The sequence below is a fragment of the Kogia breviceps genome, chromosome 11 (genome assembly GCF_026419965.1).
Source record: "Kogia breviceps isolate mKogBre1 chromosome 11, mKogBre1 haplotype 1, whole genome shotgun sequence".
Taxonomy (NCBI): Eukaryota; Metazoa; Chordata; class Mammalia; order Artiodactyla; family Physeteridae; genus Kogia; species Kogia breviceps.
In genome coordinates this window covers 6,607,949-6,620,546 of record NC_081320.1, presented here as the reverse complement: position 1 = coordinate 6,620,546, position 12,598 = coordinate 6,607,949, and the positions used below count along the sequence as shown (strand labels likewise).

At 43.9% G+C, this 12,598-nt stretch overlaps 1 protein-coding gene across 1 annotated transcript in view; it reads right to left on the bottom strand.

Moving 5' to 3' along the window:
- Positions 1–5,411, bottom strand: part of LONRF2 (LON peptidase N-terminal domain and ring finger 2) — a 35,736-nt gene extending 30,325 nt beyond the window's left edge. The window contains 1 exon segment of the mRNA XM_059078607.2: positions 4,642–5,411. Coding sequence (XP_058934590.2) covers positions 4,642–5,320 — 679 coding nt within the window. The 5' untranslated portion in view covers positions 5,321–5,411.
- Positions 5,412–12,598: the final 7,187 nt, after the last annotated feature.

Genomic DNA, 12,598 nt, shown 5'->3' with positions numbered 1-12,598 from the left:
ACGAATGTTCTTAACAGCACCTAGAATCTTGAGTCCTTTCCAGAAGATTTTCAATTTCCTTTACCCAGATCCATCAGAGAAGTCACTCTGTCTGGCAGCTATAGCCTTACGAAATGTATTTCTTAAATAGTAAGACTTGAAAGTTGAAATTACTCCTTGATCCTTCGGCTGCAGAATGGGTATTGTGTTAGCTGGCATGAAAACAACATTAATCTCTTTGTACGTCTCCATCAGAGCTCTTGGGTGACCAGGTGCATTGTCAATGAGCAGTAATATTTTGAAAGGAATCTTTTTTCTGAGCAGTAGGTACCCACAGTGGGCTTAAAATATTCAGTAAACCATGCTGTAAACAGATGTGTTGTCATCCAGAGTTTGTTGTTTCACTTATAGACCACAGGCAGAGTAAATGTAGCATAATTCTTAAGGGCCCTAGGATTTTCAGAATGGTAAAGGAGCACTGGATTCAACTTAAAATCGCCAGCTGCATTAGCCCTTAACAAGAGAGGCAGCCAGTCCTTTAAAGCTTTGAAGACAGGCATTGACTTCTCCTCTCTAGCTATGAAAGTCCTAAAGGGGCATCTCCTTCTAATAGAAGGGTACTTCGTCTACATTAAAAATCTGTTGTTTAGTGTAGCCACCTTCATTAATGAACTTGGCCAGACCTTCTGGATAACTTGCTGCAGCTTCTACATCAACACTTCACCTTGAACTTTTATGTTATGGAGACAGCTTCTTTCCTTAAACCTCATGAACCAAACTCTGATAGCTTCAGAGTTTTCTTCTGCAGCTTCCTTACCTCTCTCAGTCTTCAAAGAATTAAAGAGAGTTAGGGCCTTGCTCTGGATTAGGCTTTGGCTTTAGGCAACGTTGTGGCTGGTGTGTTCTATCCAGACCAATATAACGCTCTGCGTATCAGCAAAAAGGCTGTTCACTTTTTTATCATTCATGTGTTCACTGAAGAAGCTCTTTTAATATCCTTCAAGAACTTTTCCTTTGCATTCACAGCTTGGCTAGGTGCTTGGCACAAGAGGCCAAGCTTTTGGCCTGTCTCAGCCTTCAACATGCTTTCCTCATTAAGCTTAAATATTTCTAGCTTCGCTTCTGATTTAAAGTGAGATGCATGACTCTTCCTTTCACTTGAACACTTAGAGGCCATTTTAGGGTTCTTAATTGGCCTAATTTCAATATTGTTATGTGTCAGAGCACAGGAAGTCCCAAGGAGAGGGAAAGAGTTTGAAATAATCAATATTCTCTTACATTCATTCATGTATTTACTCTGTCTAGTGATCTTTATTCCTTCCAACTTAGTTCCATGCTACCATCCGCATCATTTTCCTTTAACCTGAAGAATTCCCCTCAGTACTTCATGCAACTGTGATGGCAATAAAAATCCTTCCTATTATTTAACTGGATTAAAGCATCTTAATTTTGCTTTCATTTCTGACAGATATTTTTCATCTGGGTAAAGAATGCCAGGTAGGTTTTTTTCCCCCTTTCATCACTTTCAAGATGTTACTCCATTATCTTTTAGTTTTAATAATTTTGTTGAAAAGTCAGCTATCAGTCTTATTCTGGCTCCTTTGAAGGAAATATATCCTGCCTTCTCTAAGTGCTTTTGAATGTCTCTTTATGTTTGATTTTCAGCAACTGGACTGTAATATACTTAGATACGTTTTGTTTGTTGTGTGAAGTGAATGCTTGTGTTTATCCTGTTGGGCTTACTGAGCCTCTTGGTTCAGTGACTTAAAGTTTCCCATCAGATCTAGAAAATTCTCAGCCATTTTTCCTTCAAATATTTCATTTGCCCCTTCTCCCTCTCTCCTCTTCGGGGGCACAGATTTTAGAACTTTTCTCTGTGTCCCCCATTTCTCTTATGCTCTGTTTTTTCCCTCTGTGATTCAGCTTGGATATTGCCTATTGACTTGTTCCTGAGTGTTCCCATCCTGATTTCTGATGTGTCCAGCCTGTTTTCGAATCTGTCTAATTCTCAACTTCAGCTCCTGTATTTTCCAGGTCTAGAATACCCATTTGGTTCTTTTTAATACAGTTATCTATTGAGTTATCTTTTCACATGTTTATTTCTGTTTTAACATACAGTTACTTTGAATTCCACTCGCAATTTATTGGCCAAAATTAGTCACATGGCTCTACCCAACCACGAGCAGGCAAGGAATGCAATCGTACTTGTTTGGAGAGGGTATAAAGATACAAATATTTGGGGAACAGCATTAATGATTACCACCCTTGGCTAGGGTCACAAAATAACTAAGAGTCAGCCTGGGTCTAAACACAGGCATTTCCAAATCCAAATATTTGTAACCTTTTTACTATAACAAAACCTCTCTTGGGAGCTAACTTTTTACGAAGTTAAATTTTTTCTATAAATTTTTAAACTAGGGACACTTGGCTTTCTTTTCCAGTCTTTGAGCGGAAAATGGATACTGAATATACTGAATAAAGTCCTCATGATGAATTGACTGCAATAATCCATGTTTTTAAAACTTTTAAATTGAGGTCTAATATATATATGGAAAATACAATGAACTGTCACAAAGTGAACGCACCTGTGCATCCATCTTCTAGGTCAAGGAACAGAAAATTACCACTACCACTCAGGTCCCTCCCACACTTACAATAACATTGCCCTTTTTCTTCCCCAAAGTAATCACTGCCCTTACTTCTAACATGCCATAGGAATTTTGCCTGTTTGGACTTACAGATAAAAATGCTCTCGAGTCTGGCTTTCACTTAACATTATGTATGTGATTCATCCACACTGTGGCATGTAACTGAAGTTGCCTTATTTTCTTTCTATGTAGTATTCCATAAAGACATCATAATACATTTACTTATCTGTTCTTTTTGGACATTTGAGTTCCACTTTAGGGCTATCTCTAGTGATGTATATACACTATTGTACACCCTTGTATACATTTTTTTCAGTGCACATATGCTTGTACCTCACTGAAGCTGCTTGGCCAAAGGTCATAATTAACATTTTCAGATACTGCCAAACAACGTACCAGGGGTATAACTATGCAGACCCATCAGCAGCATACAATAGTTCTCACTTTCTAAGTCTTCTCCAAGAGTTGGTATTGTGATCTGTTACACTTCCAGCAATTGTTTTTTAAGGTTCTGTACTTGTGCTGTCTACAACAGTAGCCGTTGGACACATGTGGCTAGTGAAAACAAGAGAGAGGTCTAGTGCAACAAAGGAACTGAGTTATTTTTTAATTAATAGAATTTTTAAAAATGGATACTCTTCAGTTAGAGAATAACTTTTAAGTTAATTTGGAACGACACCAACATGAGAGTCCACTTTTTCAACTCTAAATTTTAAGAAATCTAAACAGAAGAAGTACTTCTGATGAAAATTTAGTATCCAAATCGGGGTGGGTAGCAAATGTAAAATACACAATGAATTTCGAAGATTTACTGAGAAAGTAAAATCTGGATTTTTTTACATTAAAGATACGTTGAAATAACATTTTGAAGGTATAGGGTTAAAAATATTTTTTAAATGAATTTCACCTGCTACTTTCCACCTTTTTTAAATGGGTTAACAGAAAATGTAAAGTTACGTATGTGGCTTACACGATATTTCTCCTGAATAGTGTGGCTCTACACTATACTGATAAATAATTGAAAACTAAAAAATACTCAGCCTGTTAAAAGTACGGATATGTTGGTTTCAAATATGGTACCGATTATTTGTTACATAAAGCAATTTAACTGCTCTATTCCAGCAGAGAATCTCCCAATTTGGATACAGGTGTGCCTTCTAAAAGAGAAAACCTTAACCCTAGTTTACAATAAAATGCATAATGACTAGAGCACACAAGAAGACTCTTAGTAACAAAACATTAAACCAAGTCTTCTTGACTACAGATTTACCTCGTGCACACACAACCCTGTTTCAAAACCAGCGAATTCAGAAAACAAATCACCCTCCATCCACACATACTCCACCCCAAACAACTGTCAATAGAGCATACTCATTCAGAGTCAAATACAATGACCAGGACCGAAGTTTGGGCTTCCTTTAAATTATATATTCTCAACAGGTGGTGGTTGGGCGGGAAGCGGCTGGTGCTGGTCACAGACTCTAGCTTAAAAGATAAAATAAAATAAACCAGACTACTAGTTAGTATATAGCTATCTAAAAAGCTAATTACACCATTACGACATCTAACGGTCTTTGAGAGAGAAGGGAGGTCAGAGCCAAACAGTGGCGTGTAAGAGCATCCTTCCTGGAAGCACCAGCTGAGACCCCAAAGCAAACCCTGCCCCATCACAAGGCTGTCTTCTTGGGATAGCCTGGGAGTGTTACCTTCTTGTAACACACGAGAGTGTTAGCTATTTGCATTTCCCTGCAAGACGAATGAAAACCCTTGGCCCTCCTCCTCCCACTCCTATACGGCTGAGATAGGGTGAAAAGCAGTGCCGGCCTCACAGGGCGGCTCAGGAAGGCCACGGAGATCCTGGAAAAGACAGCACGCAGGTGCAACTGGCCCCTACTCTTCGCCTCACCGCCTCCAGACAGCAAAAGAGCCCCGCCGGCCGAACCCAGCTCTCCCGTCCCGGCCCTGCCCCTCAACAGGCAAGCGTGTAGGCGGCCCAGCCCCCGCGCCCGCTTACCGAGGTCCAGGGCCTGGTGGCACCTGAGCAGCGCGGCCTCGGGCTGCTGCTGGCGCTGCAGGCTCCGCACCTGGCCCGCCAGCCTGCGCGCTCGGCACTCGGCCGGGAAGCACTTCTCCAGCAGGCCGCTCAGCACCACGTTGACGCGGCGCGCCGGCGGCCAGCCCGGCCCCGGCTCAGCGCAGCGCCTGCACACCGTGAGCCCGCACGGCAGCGTCACCGGCTTGTGCGGCAGCCGCTGGCAGCGCGGACAGTCCAGCAGGTCCCGAGGCGCCGCGGGCACCGAGGCCGACGGTCCCCCGCTCGGCGCCTCCCCGGGGGCGCGTCCCGGCTTCCACACCGGCGGCCGCCGCTCGCGCAGGCCCGGGACGCAGGCCAGACCGCTCGCCAGCTCTCCCAGCTCGTCGGGCCGCAGCGCCCTGAGCCGCGCGGCGCCGCGAAACGCGCCCAGGGCCTCGGGGAGGCGGCCGGCGCGGGCCAGCGCGTCCCCCAGCCGCAGGCACAGGCCGCGGTCGGGCCGCGCCAGGCCGGCCAGCGCGGAGCGGAAGAGCTCGGCCGCCGTCTCGTACTCGCCGGCGCTGAAGGCCTCGTCGCCCTTCTCCACCCGCTAGGCGAGCGGCTCCCCGCAGTCGCAGCCGCGACAGGGGGGCGGCGGCGGGACCGGCTCGGGGCTCATCATCGCGGCGCTGCGGCGACTAGGGCCGGAGGGATGAACGGAGAAGGGACGATGCTCGCTGCCCGGGCCCAGAGACTGCAGCTGGGGTGCTGCCTTCGCTGAGAGCCACGCGCGTCTGCGGGTGGGCGGTGCGCGGCGAGCCGCGCGACCACCGCCGGGGGCGGGCGCAGGGTGGGGCCGCGTCTCCCACGTGGCGTGGGCGGCCGGGGGCGGGGCGGGCACGGTGGGCGCGGCCGAGCCCCGGCCCGCGGGGAACGCCCTCCTCGCTCCCCTGGCTTAGGCAGCCGGGCCGCAACCAGGAAGGCGGCGACCCCTCCACGTTCGGCGTCTCCGCAAACCCTCTCCCTCCTCGCGCTCTCGTCCCGCGCGTTCTCTGCTCGCCCCGCTTAGCTCCTCGGCCGTCCGCTGCGCCCCCGCGCCTGGAGCAGGTGTCTTCGGCCCGCCGTGCCCCCTTCTCCCCGCACCGAGTGCCAGCCTGGCTCCAAGGCCTGGCCAAGCCCACCTGCGGTTGTGGTTAAAAAGAGAACCGATAAATAAGTACCAGGGATGTAAGGTGCAGCATGATGACTGTAGCTAACACTGCTGTACCATATACGGGAAAGCTGTTAAGAGAGCAAATCCTAAGAGTTCTCATCCAAGGAGAAAATTTGTTTTTTCTTTTTTTCCTTTCTTTCTTGCATCTATATGAAAAGATGGAAGGTAGCTGAACCCACTGTAAACATTTCAACAATATATGTAAATCAAACCATCATGCTGTATGCCTTAAACCTATATAATGATGTATGTCAATTATTTTTTAATATAACTGGAGAGAGAACTGAGGGAACGTTTACCCAGCACATTACTGTAACCCTAGTTTTGACTTAGGAAATTGTGGTAAATGACCAAGAAGCCTGAAGTGGGCGCCGATCGGATCTCATTATCAGTAAGCTTCTCTTAACGGAACTCTAGATGTTAGAGACATTTTAGAGCTCTAATTTAGACAGAACTCTAACACAGCATGTGAGGAAATACCAGGCTAAGTACTGGAAAGGATTTGAGACATGGAAAATTGTACTGTGTCCTTGATAGGAAAGTAGAGATAGAATTTCTAAAACTGTCTCGTACCGTGCAGTACACTACAGAGAGAAGCTGCTGGAAGGAGGGAGTTAAAAACTACACATAACCTGCTCTTCTCTCCCTAGTGCTCTGCCATCTGTTTCATGCTATGTATTTGAATGCAATAAAATGCATTATAGTATTCCAAAATCCGTACTGTTCATTATTTCAAGTCGAAATGTCTTCATTCTAAATCCGTGAAGTTCTTCTACATCTAAAACTGGCTAAAGAAAATATAAAATACTCCCATCAAATCTGGCTTGGAAGAAGGGAAATGCCTCATTAAATGAGGTGAGAAAATTTTAGATGAGTTCGTAAAACGGAAACGGAGACAATTTTGGCCAGCCTCCTAGTCCCATGATAAAGAAACATGCAGAGCAAACCCCCCTGCCACCCCCTCCATCTGCCACCTCCCACCTTTCCATGAATGATTTTTCCCCTCAGCTTTCTATTTTGACTGATAACGATTGTAGTCAAACTAGGTTTTGATCTGTTCCTCATTACGGAATGGGTCCAAACTCTCTTTTCCATCACACTTTGGGTTTTCATCTACTCTCTTTATGTAGTAACAATTCACTTGGGTTTGAAGGTTGCTTATCCAACAACTTCACCACCAACAACCGGGAAGCTGCAGGGGGGTGAAGGGCAGCTTTTGAGTAGTTAAAATTGTTGCAACAGACTCTACACTAAGGACTATGAAACCTTATGATCTTGGATCTTATTTGTTCTTTTAGACAAATTTCTAGCAAGAGAACAGAAAGGAGACGCTGATCGGAGGTATGCCTGCTGAGAGCAAGAAGTGTGTAAAGTAAAAATATCAATGTATTGTGAGATTTATAACATGCAGAAGTAAAGTGCGTGACAGAAATAGCACAAAGGCCAGTAGAGGAAAAACAGAGGGCTACAAAGTCTAATACTGCATGTGAGATGGTGTAGTCACTTGAAGGAATACTGTAGTGAGCTAAAGGTACATACTCCAAACCCTAAAGCAGCCACCTAGATAACACAATATTTATAGTTGAACGTCCAACAAAGGAGATAAATGAAATTATTCTACAAAAAATAAAGTCTATTAACCCAAAAGAATGAAGAAAAGGAGGAGAAGGAATAAAAACAGAGGAGATGAATAGAAAACAAATAGCAAAATGGTAGATTGAAACTCAACCATATCAATGTTAATTAAATATTAATGGTCTAACCACTATAATTAAAAGGCAACCTTGTCAAATTGTATATAAAAGGAAGATCCAAATATACGCTGCTTCCAAACCAAAAATAAGATACATATAAGTAAAAGGTAAAAGTTAAATAAGAAGATACAAATAAGTTAAAGGTAAAAGGATCCAAAAAGTTGTTTCATCTTAACCCTTATCAAAATAAGGCAATAGCAACTACACTGATATCTGACCAAGGAGATTTCATAGCCAAGAATATTACGAGGAGAAAAGATGGCCATTTCATAGTGATAAAGGGGTCAGTTGGTCAAGAGGACATAACAATCCTAAACGAGCAGGGACCTAATCATGGAGCTTCAAAATGTACGGGGAAAAATAATGATAGAACAGTAAAAGGAAATAGGTAAGCTCAAAAACTGATAGAACAGTAAGGGGGAATAGGTAAATTCACAATTACAGTTAGAGATTTTATGCGGGCCTCTCACTGCTGTGGCCTCTCCCGTTGCGGAGCACAGGCTCCGGACGCGCAGGCCTAGCGGCCATGGCTCACGGGCTTAGTTGTTCCGCGGCACGTGGGATCTTCGCGGACCAGGGCACGAACCCGTGTCCCCTGCATCGGCAGGCGGATTCTCAACCACTGCGCCACCAGGGAAGCCCACAGTTAGAGATTTTAATACGCTTCTCCCAACAATCAGTAGAACACAAATACTGAAAGTCAATAAGGATACAGAAGACTTGAATAATACTGCCACCCTGCTTGAGCTATTTGACATTTGTAGAACATTCCACCCAATACCAGCCGAATATGCATTCTTTTCAAGTGCATGCAGAACAGCTATCAATATTACAATACATATTTGAGCCACAAAACAAGTCTCAATAAATTTAAAAGGATTCAAGAAATCAAGTCATACAATGTTCTCTGACCACAGTGGATTGACAATAGGAATCAATAATAGGAAACTAGTTAGAAAATCCTCAGTTATTTAGAAGTTAAATAACATATCTCTAAATAGCCCATGGAACGAATAATTGGATTTCTGTATAGCAGCCAAAGTGGAAACTGAAATTTTAGAAACTATACCATTTATAATATCATAAAAATGTGTAAAACATGTATGCTGAAAACTACAAAATGCCACTGAGAGAAATCAAAGGAGACCTAAACAAATGAAGAGATATACTGTGTTCAAGGATTGAAAGACTCAATGTTAAGATGCCATTTCTCCCCAAATTGATCTATGGATTCAACTCCATGTCAATCAAAATCCCAGAATGGCTCTTTGTAGAAATTCACAAGCTGATTTTAAAATTCACATGAAAATACACAGGATCTAAAATATCCAAAAACCACTTTGAAAAAAGAACACAGTAAAGTCTTTAAGACTCATTATAAAGCTACAGCCCTCAAGACAGTGTGGGTTTTGTGTCAAACAAGTAGATCAATGGAATAGGATATAAAGATTCCAAAAATCGACCTACGCATATCAATGGGCAGTTGATTTTCTACAAAGGCTATTCAGAGAAAGGATAATATTTACTTTCAGCAAACAATGCTGGAATAATTGGATATCTATATACAAAAGAAAAAGGAGGAGGAGAAGGAGGAGGAAGAGAAAATCTTTGATCTATATCTGGCAGCATATTGAAAATTAACTCAGAAAGGACTTATAAGCAAAACCACAGAACTTCTAGGAGGAAAATGCATGGGAGAGAATGCATAGAGAAAATGCATGGGAGAGAATGCATAGAGAGACCTTTATTACACAGGTCTCAAATATAACAATGAAATCATGACCCATAAGAGAAAAAACAAGAAAGAAAAAAGGAGTGCCTTACCTCCAGGAACTGGTCTGACACTCTTGGGGAGACCTAAGCATTATTACAAAGCTCGCCTGGTGCTCACAACTAGTTACTGTTGTTAATGTTGTTCTCCTGTTGGAATAAACAATCTCATAAAATACCCACATCAGACAAAGTCATCTTGAGCCCACAATAAAGGGAAACAAAAACAAGGTCACTATAAATAAATTTATTTAAAAAAAAAACAAGGTCACTGTGCAACCGGCAAAATATCAACCTTCTTCCTCTCTCAGCTAATCCTAAGCCTAAACCTACGCCTAAGCCTAAGCCTAACCCTCTCCCAGTAAAACAAAAGACTACTACTTCTTTACCAAGTACAGCTTTATCTTCTGGTTTACTGGGATATCCAATCATAGAATTGCACCTGCTTTCTGACAGCATCCAATCTAGAGTGAATTCCCACTTCCTTAGATCTTTTCCAAAATTACCCAACCAAAGCCCAAATCCATCTTTGGGCATACAAATACTCAAAAACTGCATTTATGTCTAAATATTTGGAATTCTTTAATTTTGTACCTTAAAAAAAATCAATAGATTTTTGCTTATAAATTATGTTTTGTTATTAAACAACTAGGTAAGACAATTTCAGACAGCTTTTTATTAGAACCTTAATCTGAAAAACAATGTTACAGATGTAGCTAGTTTCCCCCTTCCCATTCCCCCAGTAAATGAAAAGCCAGTTAGAGATAACTGTCAGTATATTTTGTCTTTTTTAACATTGATTTTTGAAATACTAGACCTCTTGATTTTCTTTATTAGAATTTTGGTGAGAATACAGCTTACTGATCTGATGAAGCTCCTTATTAATTTTTTGTACTTCAACATCACTTAAAAAATAAAAACCGGGGCTTCCCTGGTGGCGCAGTGGTTGAGAATCCGCCTGCCGATGCAGGGGACACGGGTTCGTGCCCCGGTCCGGGAAGATCCCACATGCCGTGGAGCGGCTGGGCTCGTGAGCCGTGGCCGCTGAGGCTGCGCGTCCGGAGCCTGCGCTCCACAACGGGAGAGGCCACGACAGTGAGAGGCCCGCGTACCACACACACACACAAAAATAAATAAATAAATAAATAAATAAAAACCGAAAACCAATAGTCCCCTATGGGAATGGACAAAATAATACATTCCTAAGAGTAAATAGAATTTCACTGTGTGTAACAGTCCAAACCCCCAGAGGACATGGATGCTTGGAAACACTGAGTCAGGAGGACCCCTCCGTGCTCCCTCCCCCATACTGAGCATGCTCACTAGTCCACTCGGAAACTCAGAGGCTCCTCTGCAAATCTATGCAGCCATAACCCAGGGCATCCTAGACCACTCTGCTTTGCTGGTAGTTACCTCCATACGGTATTTTCTGGAAACCAAGGGCCACAAACTGCTGTCCATTCACCCTCCCTGGACCTGGCTGCACAGTGCGCAACAGTGGAGCAGGGTGTCCCGGCACAGCTGCCCAAAGTGCTAGAGCGGGGCTTCCCTGGTGGCGCAGAGGTTGAGAGTCCGCCTGCCGATGCAGGGGACGCGGGTTCGTGCCCCGGTCCGGGAGGATCCCACGTGCCGCGGAGCCGCTGGGCCCGTGAGCCGTGGCCGCTGAGCCTGCGCGTCCGGAGCCTGTGCTCCGCAACGGGAGAGGCCACAACAGTGAGAGGCCCGCGTACCGCAAAAAAAAAAAAAAAAAAAAAAAACTCCCTTCTACTAGCACAATGGTTCAACTGCCAGTAGTAACTTCAGATTGGGCTGGTAGGAACTGGGGCAGCAACACTGAAAATCGGAAGGGTCAGAGGAGCCAGATGTCGTTGTTTGTAACTCCCTAGTAACAGCGGTGGAAGAAGCCATGAAGCTAGGAAAGCTACCCTGGTCCATCCCCACCCTGTACACTGAAATCTGTTCCTAAAAATACAGGAAAATGCTCCTGCCGTCCGGACAAGATGGTGCAGACTCATCTTTCCCTGGGCCTACCCACTAAGCACAACTATAACTCGTGAAAATAACGCAAGAGGCAACCGAAGGACGTACTCCAAATGTGGTAAGAAGACAGACTGGTCTGGGAACCCAGGACGGGAAGAACAGCGCTGTGGCGGGGTGTTTACATCCCAGAAGACAGGGGCCTGGACCTGGTATGTTTTGACCCCCTGACCCAGCAACAGAAGGTAGCCCAGGTAGGCTAATTCTTCCCCCACATCTAATGGGAGCCCATCTGACAAGGCCATCAGGTGAGCCCAGCAGCACCAGTAAGGGGATGGATTGGGAGCCCAGCAAACAATAAGCAAACAAGGGAAATGCCCTACTTTTCTGCTGGGCTTGAGCCTTCCCTCCCCCAGGAGACAGACAGCAGTATGGAGGGCCTGGGGGACCGCTTCTGCATCTTAGGTGGCATGCCAGACACTGAGGTCAAGAAAACAGTACCAGAAGCTTCTGAAAATTCCATTGTTATTGGAACCACAGCCCACAAATATAGGCCAGATGCAGCATGCTATAAACAGGGTGGCTTCTCACTAAAAGAAAAGATTTAGTAGGAGCCAGGATCTCCTAAAATAACAGACAAAATGCTGAGGATACAATTTTTTTAAAGTCACCTGTTATAGAAAGAACAAAGAAAATCTCAACTTGAATCTCACTCAATCCACTGACACCAACACCGAGATGATTTAGAGGGTGGAATTATCTGACAAGGATTTTAAAGCAGCCTCAACACAGGGTCTTCAACATCAATTACAAAACTCTCCTAAAAAAATGAAAAAATAGAAAATCTCAGTCATGAAATAGAAGTTATTGAAAAGAACCAAATGGATATTATAGAACTGAAAAATGCAACAGAAATTTTTAAAACTTCCTGGATGGGCTCAATAGTGCAAATGACAGAGGATAAAATTAGTGAATTTGAAGGCAGATCAATAAAATTCTCCCAATCTGAGCCACAGAGCAAAGAGACTTAAAAAGGATGGACAGTGTCATTCTCAAAAGAATGGACAGAATTGCAATAAATAACAAAAGATCTAACATTGGTATCACTGGAGTCCCAAAAAGAGATAAGAAAGAAGGAGTGGGACTGAAAGAATACTCAAAGAAATAATGGCTGAAAACTTGCCAGTTTGGTGAAAGATACGATCCTATAGATTGAAGAAACAGAATGAACCCCAAACAAAATGAA